Genomic DNA, 13,572 nt, shown 5'->3' on the forward strand with positions numbered 1-13,572 from the left:
TACCATTCATGTAAACAAAGTCAAAACAAAACTATTTTGATACTTAATATGAATGTAAGGCAGAGTAAAAGGTATGAAAAAAAAAACTTCATACTAATAAAAGTGTTCCTCTCTGCTTATCTCTAGGCTTAGGGTTTAGAGGTGGTTGAGAGGTGGTTCTCTATTTACATTATTTGATTTTTGAAAAAGAGAAGATACTAGCGTATTAAAGAATAAAAAACAAAATACGTAGGGAATAGCATAATCCAGTGCTGTATGTATTCTCAAGATACTAGTATGATGCATGTATATTACATGTGAGAGAGACTAATACACAGAGGAGTACATATGAAACTCTTAAGAACTATAAACCCCAAGATGACCTGTTACTGTTTAGATTTTTTATTTTTTAATAAACATGTATTACTTTATCACTAAAGTCCAATAAAAGCATTTTCATTTTAAAGAAGAGAATATGTGAGAAGGTTATTCTCTGAGCTTTATAAAAGGTTGTTACTTTGATTTTTTAAAAAAATCAACAATTCCTAAACGGTCTGAATGTATTTAGTATTATTGAAAAAAGAAAAAGTAAGTAAATATACACTGATAGCTACTGAACCTATAATGTTTAAGAAAGAAATAAAATCTGGATACAGTCCAAATCAAATGCAACATTTAGAGCTGCTTAGAAAATAAGGTTTAAAAATAACAATCAAATCAACTTGGCAATGCCCTTAAGTATATGAGAACTTAATTCATTAATTTTGATGGCTTTTGCCTTAAAAACTGGAAGTTAAAATTACATTGTTGTTTTTATTTCTATAAGGACATATAAAAGTTACATAAATTCTTGAAATAAACTATAATATGCAAAATCAGATTTACTATCATATTTCCATTAAAATATATATAATTATTTAAATGACTGTTTACCAATATGATTTTTTTAATATAAGTTTACACCCTATTCCTCAGCATCCCAAGGGGATAAATTCTTTAGACAGAAGTCATTAAACAGTCATAAAAGAAGGCTGAAACTGTGAAAAACTTCCAAATACAACCAGCCTTCCTTAAGAACGTAGTGAAAAATACATGAAACACTTCTGAAGTAACCTCAATTCCCCTTTGTACACATCTCTGGTGTTGATGCGATTATAAAGTATATATACCTCTAAGCATCTTAACAAAAGGTTTAATAATGAAGAAAAAAAAAAAACTGAGGTACTAAATGTTACAAAGGACAATACCAAAGGCGCATTTGAGACTCTAGATTTGATTCTGGTTTGTTCTGTGCCTGATTCTGGGACTTATAATCTCAACAAGCCTTAGTTTCCTAATCTGTGAAATGGAAATACCGAAATCCTCTGTACACTTCATTTATTTGTACCTTAGGAGTTAATGGACAATAAGTACACTCATGTGCTTTGGAAAACTAGACAGCACTATAAAAATACATTTTAAAAATCATTCTTATCACAATAAAACACCAGCAAAATCAATTTTTTTTATCAAACTATACCTATATAGAATTCGTAAAGGACTAAATATTTTCTAGAGAACTACTTACTAGAGATATTGACAAATAACAAGCACATCAATTAAAACAGTGTCTATGGCAAGCCATTTTGCCTCTTTATCTACTTAATCACCACAGAATTCTACTTGTTGTCAAATACAACAGGAATTTTGTCAAGCTAGGTAACTCTGTCAGATCTGTCATTCTTCCAAAGGCCATGTTCTCTCTTCAAAGCTTCTGCATATTTTCCATGTTTCTTTCAATATCCCTTTATATCCACCACCGAAGACTGAGGGTTTGCTTGGTAAGATGCAAGGTAAACTGTCATATTTGCCAGATTCCATACAGACATATCAAGTAGAAAAAGATATCAATGACAAGTACACACACACGTGTGTATATGAACATACAAGCGGTGTGTACACACACACACACACACACACAGTGTCCTTCATTCTTTAGGGAGAAATACATTTCTTATACAGCAAATGACCGTCACTTTAAAAGGAAGTGTACAGCACAAGCAAAAGAAGAAAAATAAATCTTACTCACCATCTCCCATAGCCATTCAGATGGTCCAGGGAGCTCTCTCAAACCGAGAGGTCAAACAGCACAGCAAACAAACGCAGCTCGTGCCTGCGCCGCGGGCTCGGCCTGCAGCCTGCAGCCACCCTGCAGACACCCGGAGCACTGTGTGACCCGGCCGCGCCGCAGCTCTGCACCGCAATAGCCAACAGCTGCTACTCCACTTCAAAATAAAAGTCTGGGGTCTTCCTGAAAGCCCTGGCTCTGCAGCAGAGCCTCGCAGAGCTCGATCAAGATTCTTCTTTAACTGCATGTAAGAGGTTAGACACAGGTTGTGGTATTTCTCCTTGTGCTGCCTGCCTGAAATTTAATGCAAGAAAAGCTCTGGGAGCCAATAAATGCCATCCCACTGAGGGACTTTTAATGCAGTCATCAAAACACAAGGCATGTGTTCAACAATCATTTTCTGCTTCCCTAAAGATATCCATGTAATCAGTAGCAATCACATGATCTGATGGATTAACTGATTTGTGCCTCTTTTAGAGGTTTTCATCCCTTTGTCGTTACCTTTTAATATTTACAACGGAAGACTGCTAGAAGCACACAAACAGGAATAGCCCAGTTTCCATGATTAACTGCTCTCATTATGCAGGAAGCATTTCTGGCTGCCGTAAACAAATCACGTCAAAGGCAGCCCATCAAAGGCTGCTCTGTGTGCGGACAGCAGGGCCACACGGAACAAAGCTTGCTTCTGGTGGAGACAGGACCCAGCCAGTGCGCAGCTGCGGGGACCCAGAGCACCCTCCATCCACGCTGCACGGCCATCGGCACACGGTCAAGCTCCGAGAAGGCCCTGGGGCTCCTGGTCACAGACAGACACGTTTTTCACTCAACCTAAGGAAAGGGTTGCTTTCCTTTTCGCCAAAGGGTACATTATCAACAAGACTGCCAGTTACCTTATTGCCTCGTATAGCCAAATATCAAGGTAATTTCAAAGCCTAGTTTCTATGCTTTATTTTATTGCCAATCTTCTAAAACAATTATTTTCCTAGCAACTGTTTTCAAACAGAGAAGCTGGGAGATATTTTACAATGATTACATGCCAGGACTGCATTCGGTCCTACACACACACTTGACAAATCAGAATTATGCAGAGTTTTTTCAGTGAAAAAAAAAAAGAAGACTTGCAGTGACAGTCACCAACACGTCCGTGTTTACATTTCGGTGAGCCTAGGAGCCTGTCTAGAAAGCTCCATGATGACACCAGACCCAGCCATAATCACAGGGCGCCTGCAAGTTTCAGTCTTTTCCTTCCTACAGTGCTGCTGTTGCCTTCTTTCAGCCATGATTTGATTAATTTTAAATCCAGTTTCCCTCTAATAGCAGAGTTAATTCCACTGCACTTAAGGATTCTGCCTAACTTACTCTATAATGAGAATTAAAGTCAGACTTGAAATACCCTCAAGACAAAAAAAAAAAACCACCATGCATTTCTCACTATTCCCAAATTACACGATACATTCAAATCTCTGGTAATAGAATTTACTTTGTGTTCTTGAGTGTGCTGAACTAATGCTCTAGAAAATCAAGTCAAAGAGTGCAAACAAAACTTAGAAGGGTACAGATATGGCAAGCATGAAAGAAATCAGAGCCAAAAGCAGGAGATGCAAGGCTATGCGTTAGGACGTGATAAGGGAAAAAGAGGTAGATGGAAGAGGAGATAAAAAAATAGATGATCTTCCCAAACAATAAACGTATATAAGGTAGTTTGAGGTCACATCACTACCACTTACCACAAGCTTCTCCAGCCTAAAATCCTCCGTATTCCCAGGAGTCTATCAAGACTCCTCCTAAGGCCTACAAGCCTGTCACACCGTGGTTCCTGCTCACATTTCCCATTAGCTCTCATACAGATGCTCTCGCTTCCAACATAGTCCTCGCCACACCAGGTTCTAGTCAGCCCTGGCCTCCTCCACTCCTTTCTTCATACAGATGAAGATCTTTTCCACCTCTCGGCCTTTACGACCACATTTTCTCTGCCCAAAGCATTTTTTACCACCATGTATCCGATGACCAGCTCATTCTCCTTTATCAGGTCTCAATTCAAATATGTCAATGCTCAGAGAGGCTTGCCCACCCTTCTGTCTAATGTGGCATCACTGAGTTAACATCTCCATACCCTATTTACTTCACCTAATGACTGTGTGGACGACAGACTTTAAACTACAGTGGCTCTTAGACACTTATACCACTTTTACAACAAATCCTCTGGGTTGGATTTTGTTTGCATTTAGTAAGATGACTTTTTCATCCCCAAACAACCTAAGTCAATATAAGAAGTATGGTATTTCATTATTATAGTTTCAGGCAAAGACACACCAGAAGTTTTTACTTCTCATAACAATTTTCTAGTCACAGAACATCAGATGAAACAAATTTAAATTAAATACCAGGTTTGGCTGAACTCACAATAATTTGTTTTCCATATGTACACCAAGTGGGAGAGAGAAGAGGTGGTATCTTTAATAGCTCTTCATTCTGTTGTGTGCATGAACTACTTCTACAAGTTTCCATGTTGAGCCTTTATTCTGACCTAAATGTTTTCCTGTCTGTAACTTTATTTTCAAGTTTTAGTTTGAGTGAACAGTAATGATGAGCCAACAAAGGATTGAAAATTACGTGGGGAAAAATTGTGCAGGAATTAAAAATGGAGTCAAATAAACCTTCATTACATCATTTTAGGTATAATCTTACTTGCTGTTGTTGCTTAGTCACTAAGTCATGTCTGACCCCTTTGCCACCCCATGGACTGTAGCCGGCCAGGTTCCTCTGTCCATGGGATTCTCTGCAGGCAAGAATACTGGAATGGGTTGCCATTTCCTTCTTCAACTTGCTAGTTATAAAAACTGGTTTTCAGTGCTCAATTGACATATTTTTCTACCTGTGAAAATTATTCAGGCATCTTGGGTTGGGATGAAATATACTATAATGTTAGGACAAATTAGGAAACTATTCATTTAATGGCTTTTTCACTTAGCAGCAAGGATTTTAAGGAATAATTTAATTTCAGTAAATTCATTAGACAACGAGTAGTTGTATTTTCTTCCATTACCACCTGCAATCACTCTGGATATCCATGTGTTTACTTATTTATGATCTCTCTCTCCCTAGAACGTAGGTTTGTCTAGGCTGAAACTTTAACTGTCTTCTTCACTCTTGGGACAAAATCCATTTACATTTTAAGAAGACCACGCTCAATTCCGGTAGAAAGCAGATTTCAGGGGTCAAACACAGAACTGAAACCTATTGCAGTAGGTTGCTAAAGTAGGTTGCTAAAGTAGGTTGCTAAAGGAGATTTACAGTAGGGTTTTAGCAGTGGAGATATGAAAAAAAAATAAGCAAACTTGACACATATTAGGATTTCAGAGATAGAAATGACTAGTTAGAATGGGAGATCAATGCTAATTATTAGTAATTCTAATCAGGAAAGTTTCTAGCTTGAGTTGATGGTGGTGCCACTGACTGAAATGGGTAAACTGGGGAAAGAACAGATTTGAGGGAAAGGAAGAGAACAGGCTTTAACTTTTGGACCTGTTAAGCCTGAGATACCTATCAGGCATCCAAAGGGAAAGGCCACATCAAGGTGACAGGCTCTGAGATGTAGAACACAGAGAGATAAATGAAGGCTAGAACTACACATTTAGGCGTCATCAGCAAATAGTTACCATGTAAAGCCTTTGGGCTGGATTAGATCACTGAGAGAGAATAAAGACAAGGCGAGAGAGGCCTGGGCCCTGGGACCTGCCAACATGATAAATGGGCTTTCCTCTTTCAGCCTCTTAATAACAACGCTGTTACAGTTATTTTTCAATGATAGTACAATACTGTCATCAAAATCATCTTGACCAATTTTTACACACCAAAATATATATTATGGATTTTTAACGTTCACATTTGACTATACTTTCAATATTCAGATTATAATCTCCAAAACAAAAGGATTCCTGAAGATTTCTCCCCAAAAGACATAAATGCCAGGTACTAACCCTAAATCTCCCTGTTTATGGAGAGATAATCAAAAGAAAAAGAAATGAGAGCTAAAAGAATAGGAAACAAAAAACCTTCTATCTTTTGAAGGTAACAAAATAACCTCACAAAATACAAGAAGAGCAATACTTTCAAAATAAATCACAATCAAATAATAAATATCTTAAATTTATAGTATATATTGTATTTTTCTTAAGAGTTGTGACTACATAGTCTGGAATACACAAATGAGAATGTGCTGTAAATGGTACAAAAACACAATTCCTTAATTCAAGGAATTTTAACAATTTGCCATCTTTTTGCTCTTTCTGGTTTCTATGGAAATGGACAGAGGTAACTGCTGGAAAAATAAGAACAAAGTACTTAAAACACCTTCTATTCAGAGAGGAAGAGTGAGAAACAGCTGGCAATCAGGGTGAAGATTAGTAGTGCTGAAGTCAATTTATGCTCCTGTAACTAAGTTTAGATTAGGGTAGACACAATCTTTTTAACACTAAATTCTTACTACATCTGCCTTAATGCAATACAACAAGGCTTAGTCTTGGTTTAACCTGGAGAAAAATAACTAAATTATTTAGTAACTAGTCTTCCTATCACCTGACTATAATAGTTCATACAACAAATTTTTTCTCCAATACCATATACATGGTTAAGCTAAGTATACTATCTTTATAAAATAAACCTATTTTCCCAGGTGCAAAAACTACCTTTGCAAATACTATCTTTGGAAATAGAATATATTATTCACATATACAGTTAATTAACACTTAAGGACTGAAGGTAAATGCTACCCAGTAAGATGAAACACAATTTAGCAACCTTACAAAAAAGAAGAGCAACCACAAAATCAAATAAATACTAGATACCAACACCAAGCCTCCTTGAATTCCAAGGAGGTCTCATTCTAATTAAACAGCCAAAAATGATTATACTGGTGAAGTTCCTATGTCTGTGTTTCTTCACTGGTATCATCACTGATAGTCTAAACACAGGTGTAACACAGTAATCAACCCTACAATTTCTACTAAAAATCAGTAAGTAAAACAATTACTCTGCTATCATAGGCAAAACATTCTCTAACATAAATCATACCAATGTTTTCTTAGGTCAGTTTCTTAAGGCAATAGAAATAAAAACAAAAATAAACAAATGTGACCTATTCAAACTTACAAGCTTTTGCACAGGAAAGGAAACCATTAAAAAAAAACACAACAACCCAGAAGACAACCTATGGAATGGGAGAAGATATTTGTAAATGAGGCAATTGACAAGGGCTTAATTTCCAAAATATACAAACAGCTCATACAACTCAATAACAACAAAAATAACCCAACAACCTAACTGAAAAGTGGGCAGAGACCTAATTATATAATACTCCAAAGAAAACACACAGATGGCCAACAGGCACAAGAAAAGGTGTTTAATATCACTAATTATTAGAGAAACGCAAATCAGAATGGCAATCATTAAAGAGTCTACAATGGAAACAACCTACATGTCCCCTGACAGATGAACGGATAAGGAGGACGTGGTACAGATAGACAATGGAGTATGATCCAGCCATAAAGAGAATGAAATAATGCCATTTGCGGAAGTATGAATAAACTAGAGATGATCATACTAAGTGAAGTTAAGTTAGAAAGAGAAAGACAAATGCCATACGATATCACTTATATGTGAAATCTAAAATATAAAGCAGATGAACCAATCTATGAAACAGAAATGGACCCACAGAGAGAGAACAGACCTGTGGTTGCCAAGGGGAAGGGAAAACAGGGGAGATGAACTGGGAATTTGGGGTTAGGAGCTGAGAACTATTATATATAGAATGGATAAACAACAAGGTCCTACTGTATAGCATAGGGAACTATATTCAATATCCTGGGACAAACCACAATGGGAAAGAATATAAAGAACGACGTATATATGTGTATAACTGAGTAACTGCAGAAATCAACACAACACTGTAAATCAACTATACTTCAATTACAAAATAAGTTAAAAAAAATTACTCGAGTAAAAAACACATTTTATGTATAGAAGGACACAGAGGACAAGGGGGTCATCGTATCTCAACACAGAGGATACCAAAAATAAGGTTAAAGAATAATACCATTTTACACAATTAACCCATTATTAAATTTGCACTTATTCCAAAAGAGTCAGAGGACAGGTATTGATCAGCAGAATATAAAGACTTTGTTGCTGTATCCTAACCAAGTTTTAACCCACAAAGTCAAATCTGCTGACTCAGTGATATAATGGTTGACCTGAAGGCATATTTTAGTATCCAAAACTCTGCTACCGAATGTCAGAAATGTTTGAGATGCCCAGGCTGGATGCATGAGACAAGTGCTCGGGCCTGGTGCACCGGGAAGACCCAGAGGAATCGGGTGGAGAGGGAGGTGGGAGGGGGGATCGGGATGGGGAATCCATGTAACTCCATGGCTGATTCCTGTCAATGTCTGAGATCTGGAGTAACTTAACTATTCTTACCTTTGCAGGCACTCAAAATCATACCGCCGGAATTTTGCACTTCATCAAATTTGGCAAGTATCATTTCTAATCTGGGAATAAAGAAGAAATTGTTTATTTTACATATACTTTTAATTAGAAACAATTTCCTTCACCACTTCCCTGAGAAAAAACAATCCCAGGGATTCAGTTAGTTGTATACAACTCTCTTTTATAATTAACTCACTTACTGAAAGCAAACACAAAACCCATCTATTCCGTAGAGTCAAATACAGGTAGCACTCTACACATTCACAGGTATATTTGTAAAAAGTTAACTTTCAAAGAAAGGGGATTACAATGTAAAAATAAATAAGTTACGGGGATATATTGTACAACGCACGGACTAGAATAACCATAAGTGGAATATAAAAATTGTTCACTGCTATGTTGTACACCCAGAACTTATATAATATTGTACATCTACTGTAATTCCACTTTTTTAAAAAAGACAACTTTCACAAAAAGCAGTTTCATAGTTTCATCATAAAATTCTCTCTCCAAACCCATCAAAAATACTTTAGTTCCAACCTTACAATGAATCCACTCAGTCACCAAGACATTTTTTTAAAGTACATAAAAATCATACTAAGGAAACTTAAAGCAAACATAAAAACAATGAAATACAAAATGTCAGAAATTAAAGTGATGCTGATGTGACTGATAATCTAATGTTAAATTTTAACTCAATACCAACTCTATTAATTCTCACATTCAGAATAATTACTTTCTACATTTCTGCTATAACTTTTAATTAAAAATGTGTTTTTTATTAGAAAAGTAATATATACTCATTACAAAAGAAAATTAGGAAACACAAACAGAAACAAAAAACACACAATCCCACCACCCAGAGAATTTATTCAACTGACTGCTTTCCAATTCTTTATATTTATATATAAATTTTCTTTGGGTCAAAATGCGATCATACTGACAGCACTATTTTTTAATTTTCCAATATTATATCATGCTATGATTTATTCTTAAATTTATGACTTAAGAGATCTAAGTAGGTCTTTAACTGCCAAATGTTTTTCTCACATCAATGTTTCCTGTCATAATTTCACTTCTAAAACTTTAGTTAAGCCTTAGTCCACATTCTGTCATCTTTTACTTGTAAACTGAGGATGAAGATACTGTTTGGTTTAGAATTTTTTTTTCAATTGAAAACCTTCTAGAAATTTATTGTAACAGGATTTCTAAACCTTAAACTCATCTCATAGTCACACATCTGAAACCATTAAATTCAACAAATATTCATAAATCTGAAAGTACTTCAGTCAAAAGACACCAAGTCCCTTCAGCCTACAGAGCAGTTATCTTCCAGAGAATTGAGCAGACACTAAACAGGCTGCCCAGACAACACGTGGACAAGATGAGCCAATGAAGGGAAAACAGGAACTGGAAGATAGGAGTTCAGAGTGAATACCACACAGGCCACAAATCTCTTTGGGAAAAAGTCAGAACAAGATGTTAAGAAGCATGAAATTAGCATGCAATTATTCAGTAGCAAAATGGGAGGAGGAAACTAAGGGCTGAAAGCTCTGAGAGAAAAGATGGTTGGTAAGGAATTGAGGTGGGAGACATAAAACAGCAAGAAGTGAAGATACAGGCAGCTTTAATGGGAAGAGGAAATACTAGCAAATATAACAGCAATAGGGAGAAAGACAGGAATAAATAATAAAAGGCTATTAGAAAATAATAATATAACTATTTAGAAAAACAACCTTATTCAAAATGGAGGCTACATAATCTGATGGAAAATGAGGAAACAACGTAAGGGAAGAAGGAAGAAACTAGGCTCTTTTAAGTAATTCAGGAAGAAAAAAAAAACTAGGCAATTTAACAGAAGGCAAACACAATAGAGGCTGGAATATCCAAAAGCAACTTAGAAGGCCAAAGGATACAGGTATGTAAAGCTCTGGAAGCTTCTGATTCAGGGTAAGGATAGAGACCAATAAAGCATTAAGATGGAACTGGAAAAGAAATTCTATCTTTAGTCCATATATAAGTTTAGAGTCATAATAATAAATCACAAATACAACATGAAAGAGAGCATTAGGTATCTCAGAACATAATATCTTTTCTGTATCAGCCAATTACGGAGAAAATATTCATACCATACAATTCACCCCTTTAAAGTGTACAATTCAATGGCTTTTAATATAAAGCTAAGAGATGTACACAATCAATTTTAGAATGTCATTATTATCCCAAAAAACAACCCAAGACTCATTAGCAGTCACTCTCCCCAATTTTCTCAGTACTATACAACCATTAATCTAACCTCCTTTCTATAGATTTGCCATATCTAGCCATTTCATATAAATGAAATCATCCAATATGGCTGGCTTTTTGCACTAACAATGTTTTCAAGGCTCATCTATGTTATAATATGTACCAGTCATTCCTGTTCATGGCCAAGTAGTAGTTCATTGCACAGATATGTTCTATTTATCCATCAGCTTACCGACACGTGGAGATGTGAGACATTTTGACTTTTTAGCTATTATGAATGTTTATAATGTTGTTATGAACTTCTGTGCACAAGCTTTTGCATGGATATATGTTTTCACATCTCTTGGGTATATAGCTGGGAGTAGAACTGCTGGATCATATGGTAATTCTGTTAAACATTTTGAGGAACTACAAACTGTTTTCCAAGGTGACTATACCATTTTACATTCCCACAGACAATGCCTTCTAATTGCCCTACATCCTCAACAACACTTATTATTGTCTATCTTCAAATTTTAGCCATCTTAGTAGTATCATCTTGTATTTCTCTGATGGCTAATGATGCTGAGTATCTTTTCATGTGTTCACTGGCCACTTGTGTATCTTCCTTGACAAAATGTCTATTTAAATCCTTTGCCTGTTTTTAAAATTGGGTCATCTGTCCTTTTACTGTGGAGCTGTAAGAGTTCTTTATTATATACTCTTCATATATTTGGGACATATGTTTTTTATGAGACGTATTATTTGTAGATATTTTTCCCATTATGTGGGTCTTTCTTTCAATTTCTTGATGATGTCCCTTAAAGCACGTTTTTAATTTTAATCAAGTACAGCTTATCTTTTTCCTTTGGTTGCTTATCCTTTTGGTGTGACATATAAGAAGCCATTGCCTAGCATTTTCTATAAGTTTTATCATTTCACACTTAGTTCTGTGATACATTTTGAGTTAATTTTGGGATGTGGTTTGAGGAAGAAGTTAAACTTTATTCTACTACATGTGGAAATCCCACTCACATCACTACTTATTGAAAAGAGAGCTATTTCAAATCCTAAAAGATGATGCTATGAAAGTGTTGCACTCAATATGCCAGCAAATTTGGAAAACTCAGCAGTGGCCACGGGACTGGAAAAGGTCAGTTTTCATTCCAATCCCTAAGAAAGGCAATGCCAAAGAATGTTCAAACTACTGCACCATTGCACTCATCTCAAATGTTAGCAAAGTAATGCTCAAAATTCTCCAAGGCAGGCTTCAGCAATACATGAACCATGAAATTCCAGATGTTCAAGCTGGTTTTAGAAAAGGCAGAGGAACCAGAGATCAAATTGCCAACATCCGCTGGATCATCGAAAAAGCAAGAGAGTTCCAGAAAAACATTTACTTTTGCTTTACTGACTATGCCAAAGCCTTTGACTGTGTGGATCACAATAAACTGGAATGTTCTGAAGGAGATGGGAATACCAGACCACCTGACCTGCGTTTTGAGAAATCTGTATGCAGGTCAGGAAGCAACAGTTAGAACTGGACATGGAACAACAGACTGATTCCAAATAGGAAAATGAGTGTGTCAAGGCTGTATACTGTCATCTTGCTTATTTAACTTACATGCAGAGTACATCATGAGAAACGCTGGGCTGGAGGAAGCACAAGCTGGAATCAAGATTGCCGGGAGAAACATCAATAACCTCAGATATGCAGATAACACCACCCTTGTGGCAGAAAGTGAAGAAGAACTAAAGAGCCTCTTGATGAAAGTGAAAGAGGAGAGTGAAAAAGTTGGCTTAAAGCTCAACATTCAGAAAACTAAGATCATGGCATCTGGTCCCACAACTTCATGGCAAATAGATGGGGAAACAGTGGAAACAGTGGCTGACTTTATTTTTTGGGCTCCAAAATCACTGCAGATGGTGACTGCAGCCGTGAAATTAAAAGATGCTTACTCCTTGGAAGGAAAGTTATGACAAACCTAGATAGCATATTAAAAAGCAGAGACATTCCTTTGCCAACAAAGGTCCATATAGCCAAGGCTATGGTTTTTCCAGTAGTCATGGATGGATGTGAGAGTTGGACTATAAAGAAAGCTGAGCGCAGAAGAATTGATGCTTTTGAACTGTGGTGTTGAAGAAGACTCTTGAGAGTCCCTTGGACTGCAAGGAGATCCAACCAGTCCATCCTAAAGGAGATCAGTCCTGGGTGTTCATTGGAAGGACTGATATTGAAGCTGAAACTCCAATACTTTGGCAAGTGAAGACCCTTATGCTAGGAAAGATTGAAGGCAGGAGGAGAAGGGGATGACAGAGGATGAGATGGTTGGATGGCATCACCGACTCAATGGACATGAGTTTGGGTAGACTCCAGGAGTTGGTGATGGACAGGGAGACCTGGCGTGCAACAGTGGGGGGTTGCAAAGAGTCGGACATGACTGAGTAACTGAACTGAATAACCTATGTATCCTTTTATATATTTTCAATATGATGACAGTCCAGAAAATTAAACCTATTTTAAATAAGCACATGAAATTAAAACCTTTAAAACCAGTGACAAAAAAATAAATTTAGTAATACTTACCTAGCAGGGGGAATTCCTCTCTTATAAAGGTCCACTCTCACTTTCTCTCCCACATGTCTATAAATCTCCACCATAGCCAATATTGCAGCATCTCTAACCTGCCAAATAATTCAGAACTTAAAAACAAAAATACAAGATACAATAAAATACTTTACGTCAAGATAACATTACACTCACGGACCAACCT

General features: G+C 36.5%; 1 protein-coding gene across 34 annotated transcripts in view; it reads right to left on the minus strand.

Moving 5' to 3' along the window:
* CLASP2 (cytoplasmic linker associated protein 2) overlaps positions 1 to 13,572 on the minus strand; it is a 170,874-nt gene that overhangs the window by 134,682 nt on the left and 22,620 nt on the right. For 31 of the 34 annotated variants that reach the window (XM_043886914.1, XM_043886912.1, XM_043886905.1 and 28 more), the window contains exons 6-7: positions 13,386 to 13,483; positions 8,564 to 8,634 (exon numbers count right to left, since the gene is read on the minus strand). In XM_043886914.1, the coding sequence (XP_043742849.1) occupies positions 8,564 to 8,634; positions 13,386 to 13,483 (169 nt within the window). Of the gene's footprint in view, positions 1 to 2,047; positions 2,657 to 8,563; positions 8,635 to 13,385; positions 13,484 to 13,572 lie in introns of those variants that run through there. The other 3 variants (XM_043886923.1, XM_043886918.1, XM_043886916.1) reach the window with 1 other exon arrangement.

Source organism: Cervus elaphus, chromosome 24 (genome assembly GCF_910594005.1).
Source record: "Cervus elaphus chromosome 24, mCerEla1.1, whole genome shotgun sequence".
Classification (NCBI taxonomy): domain Eukaryota; kingdom Metazoa; phylum Chordata; class Mammalia; order Artiodactyla; family Cervidae; genus Cervus; species Cervus elaphus.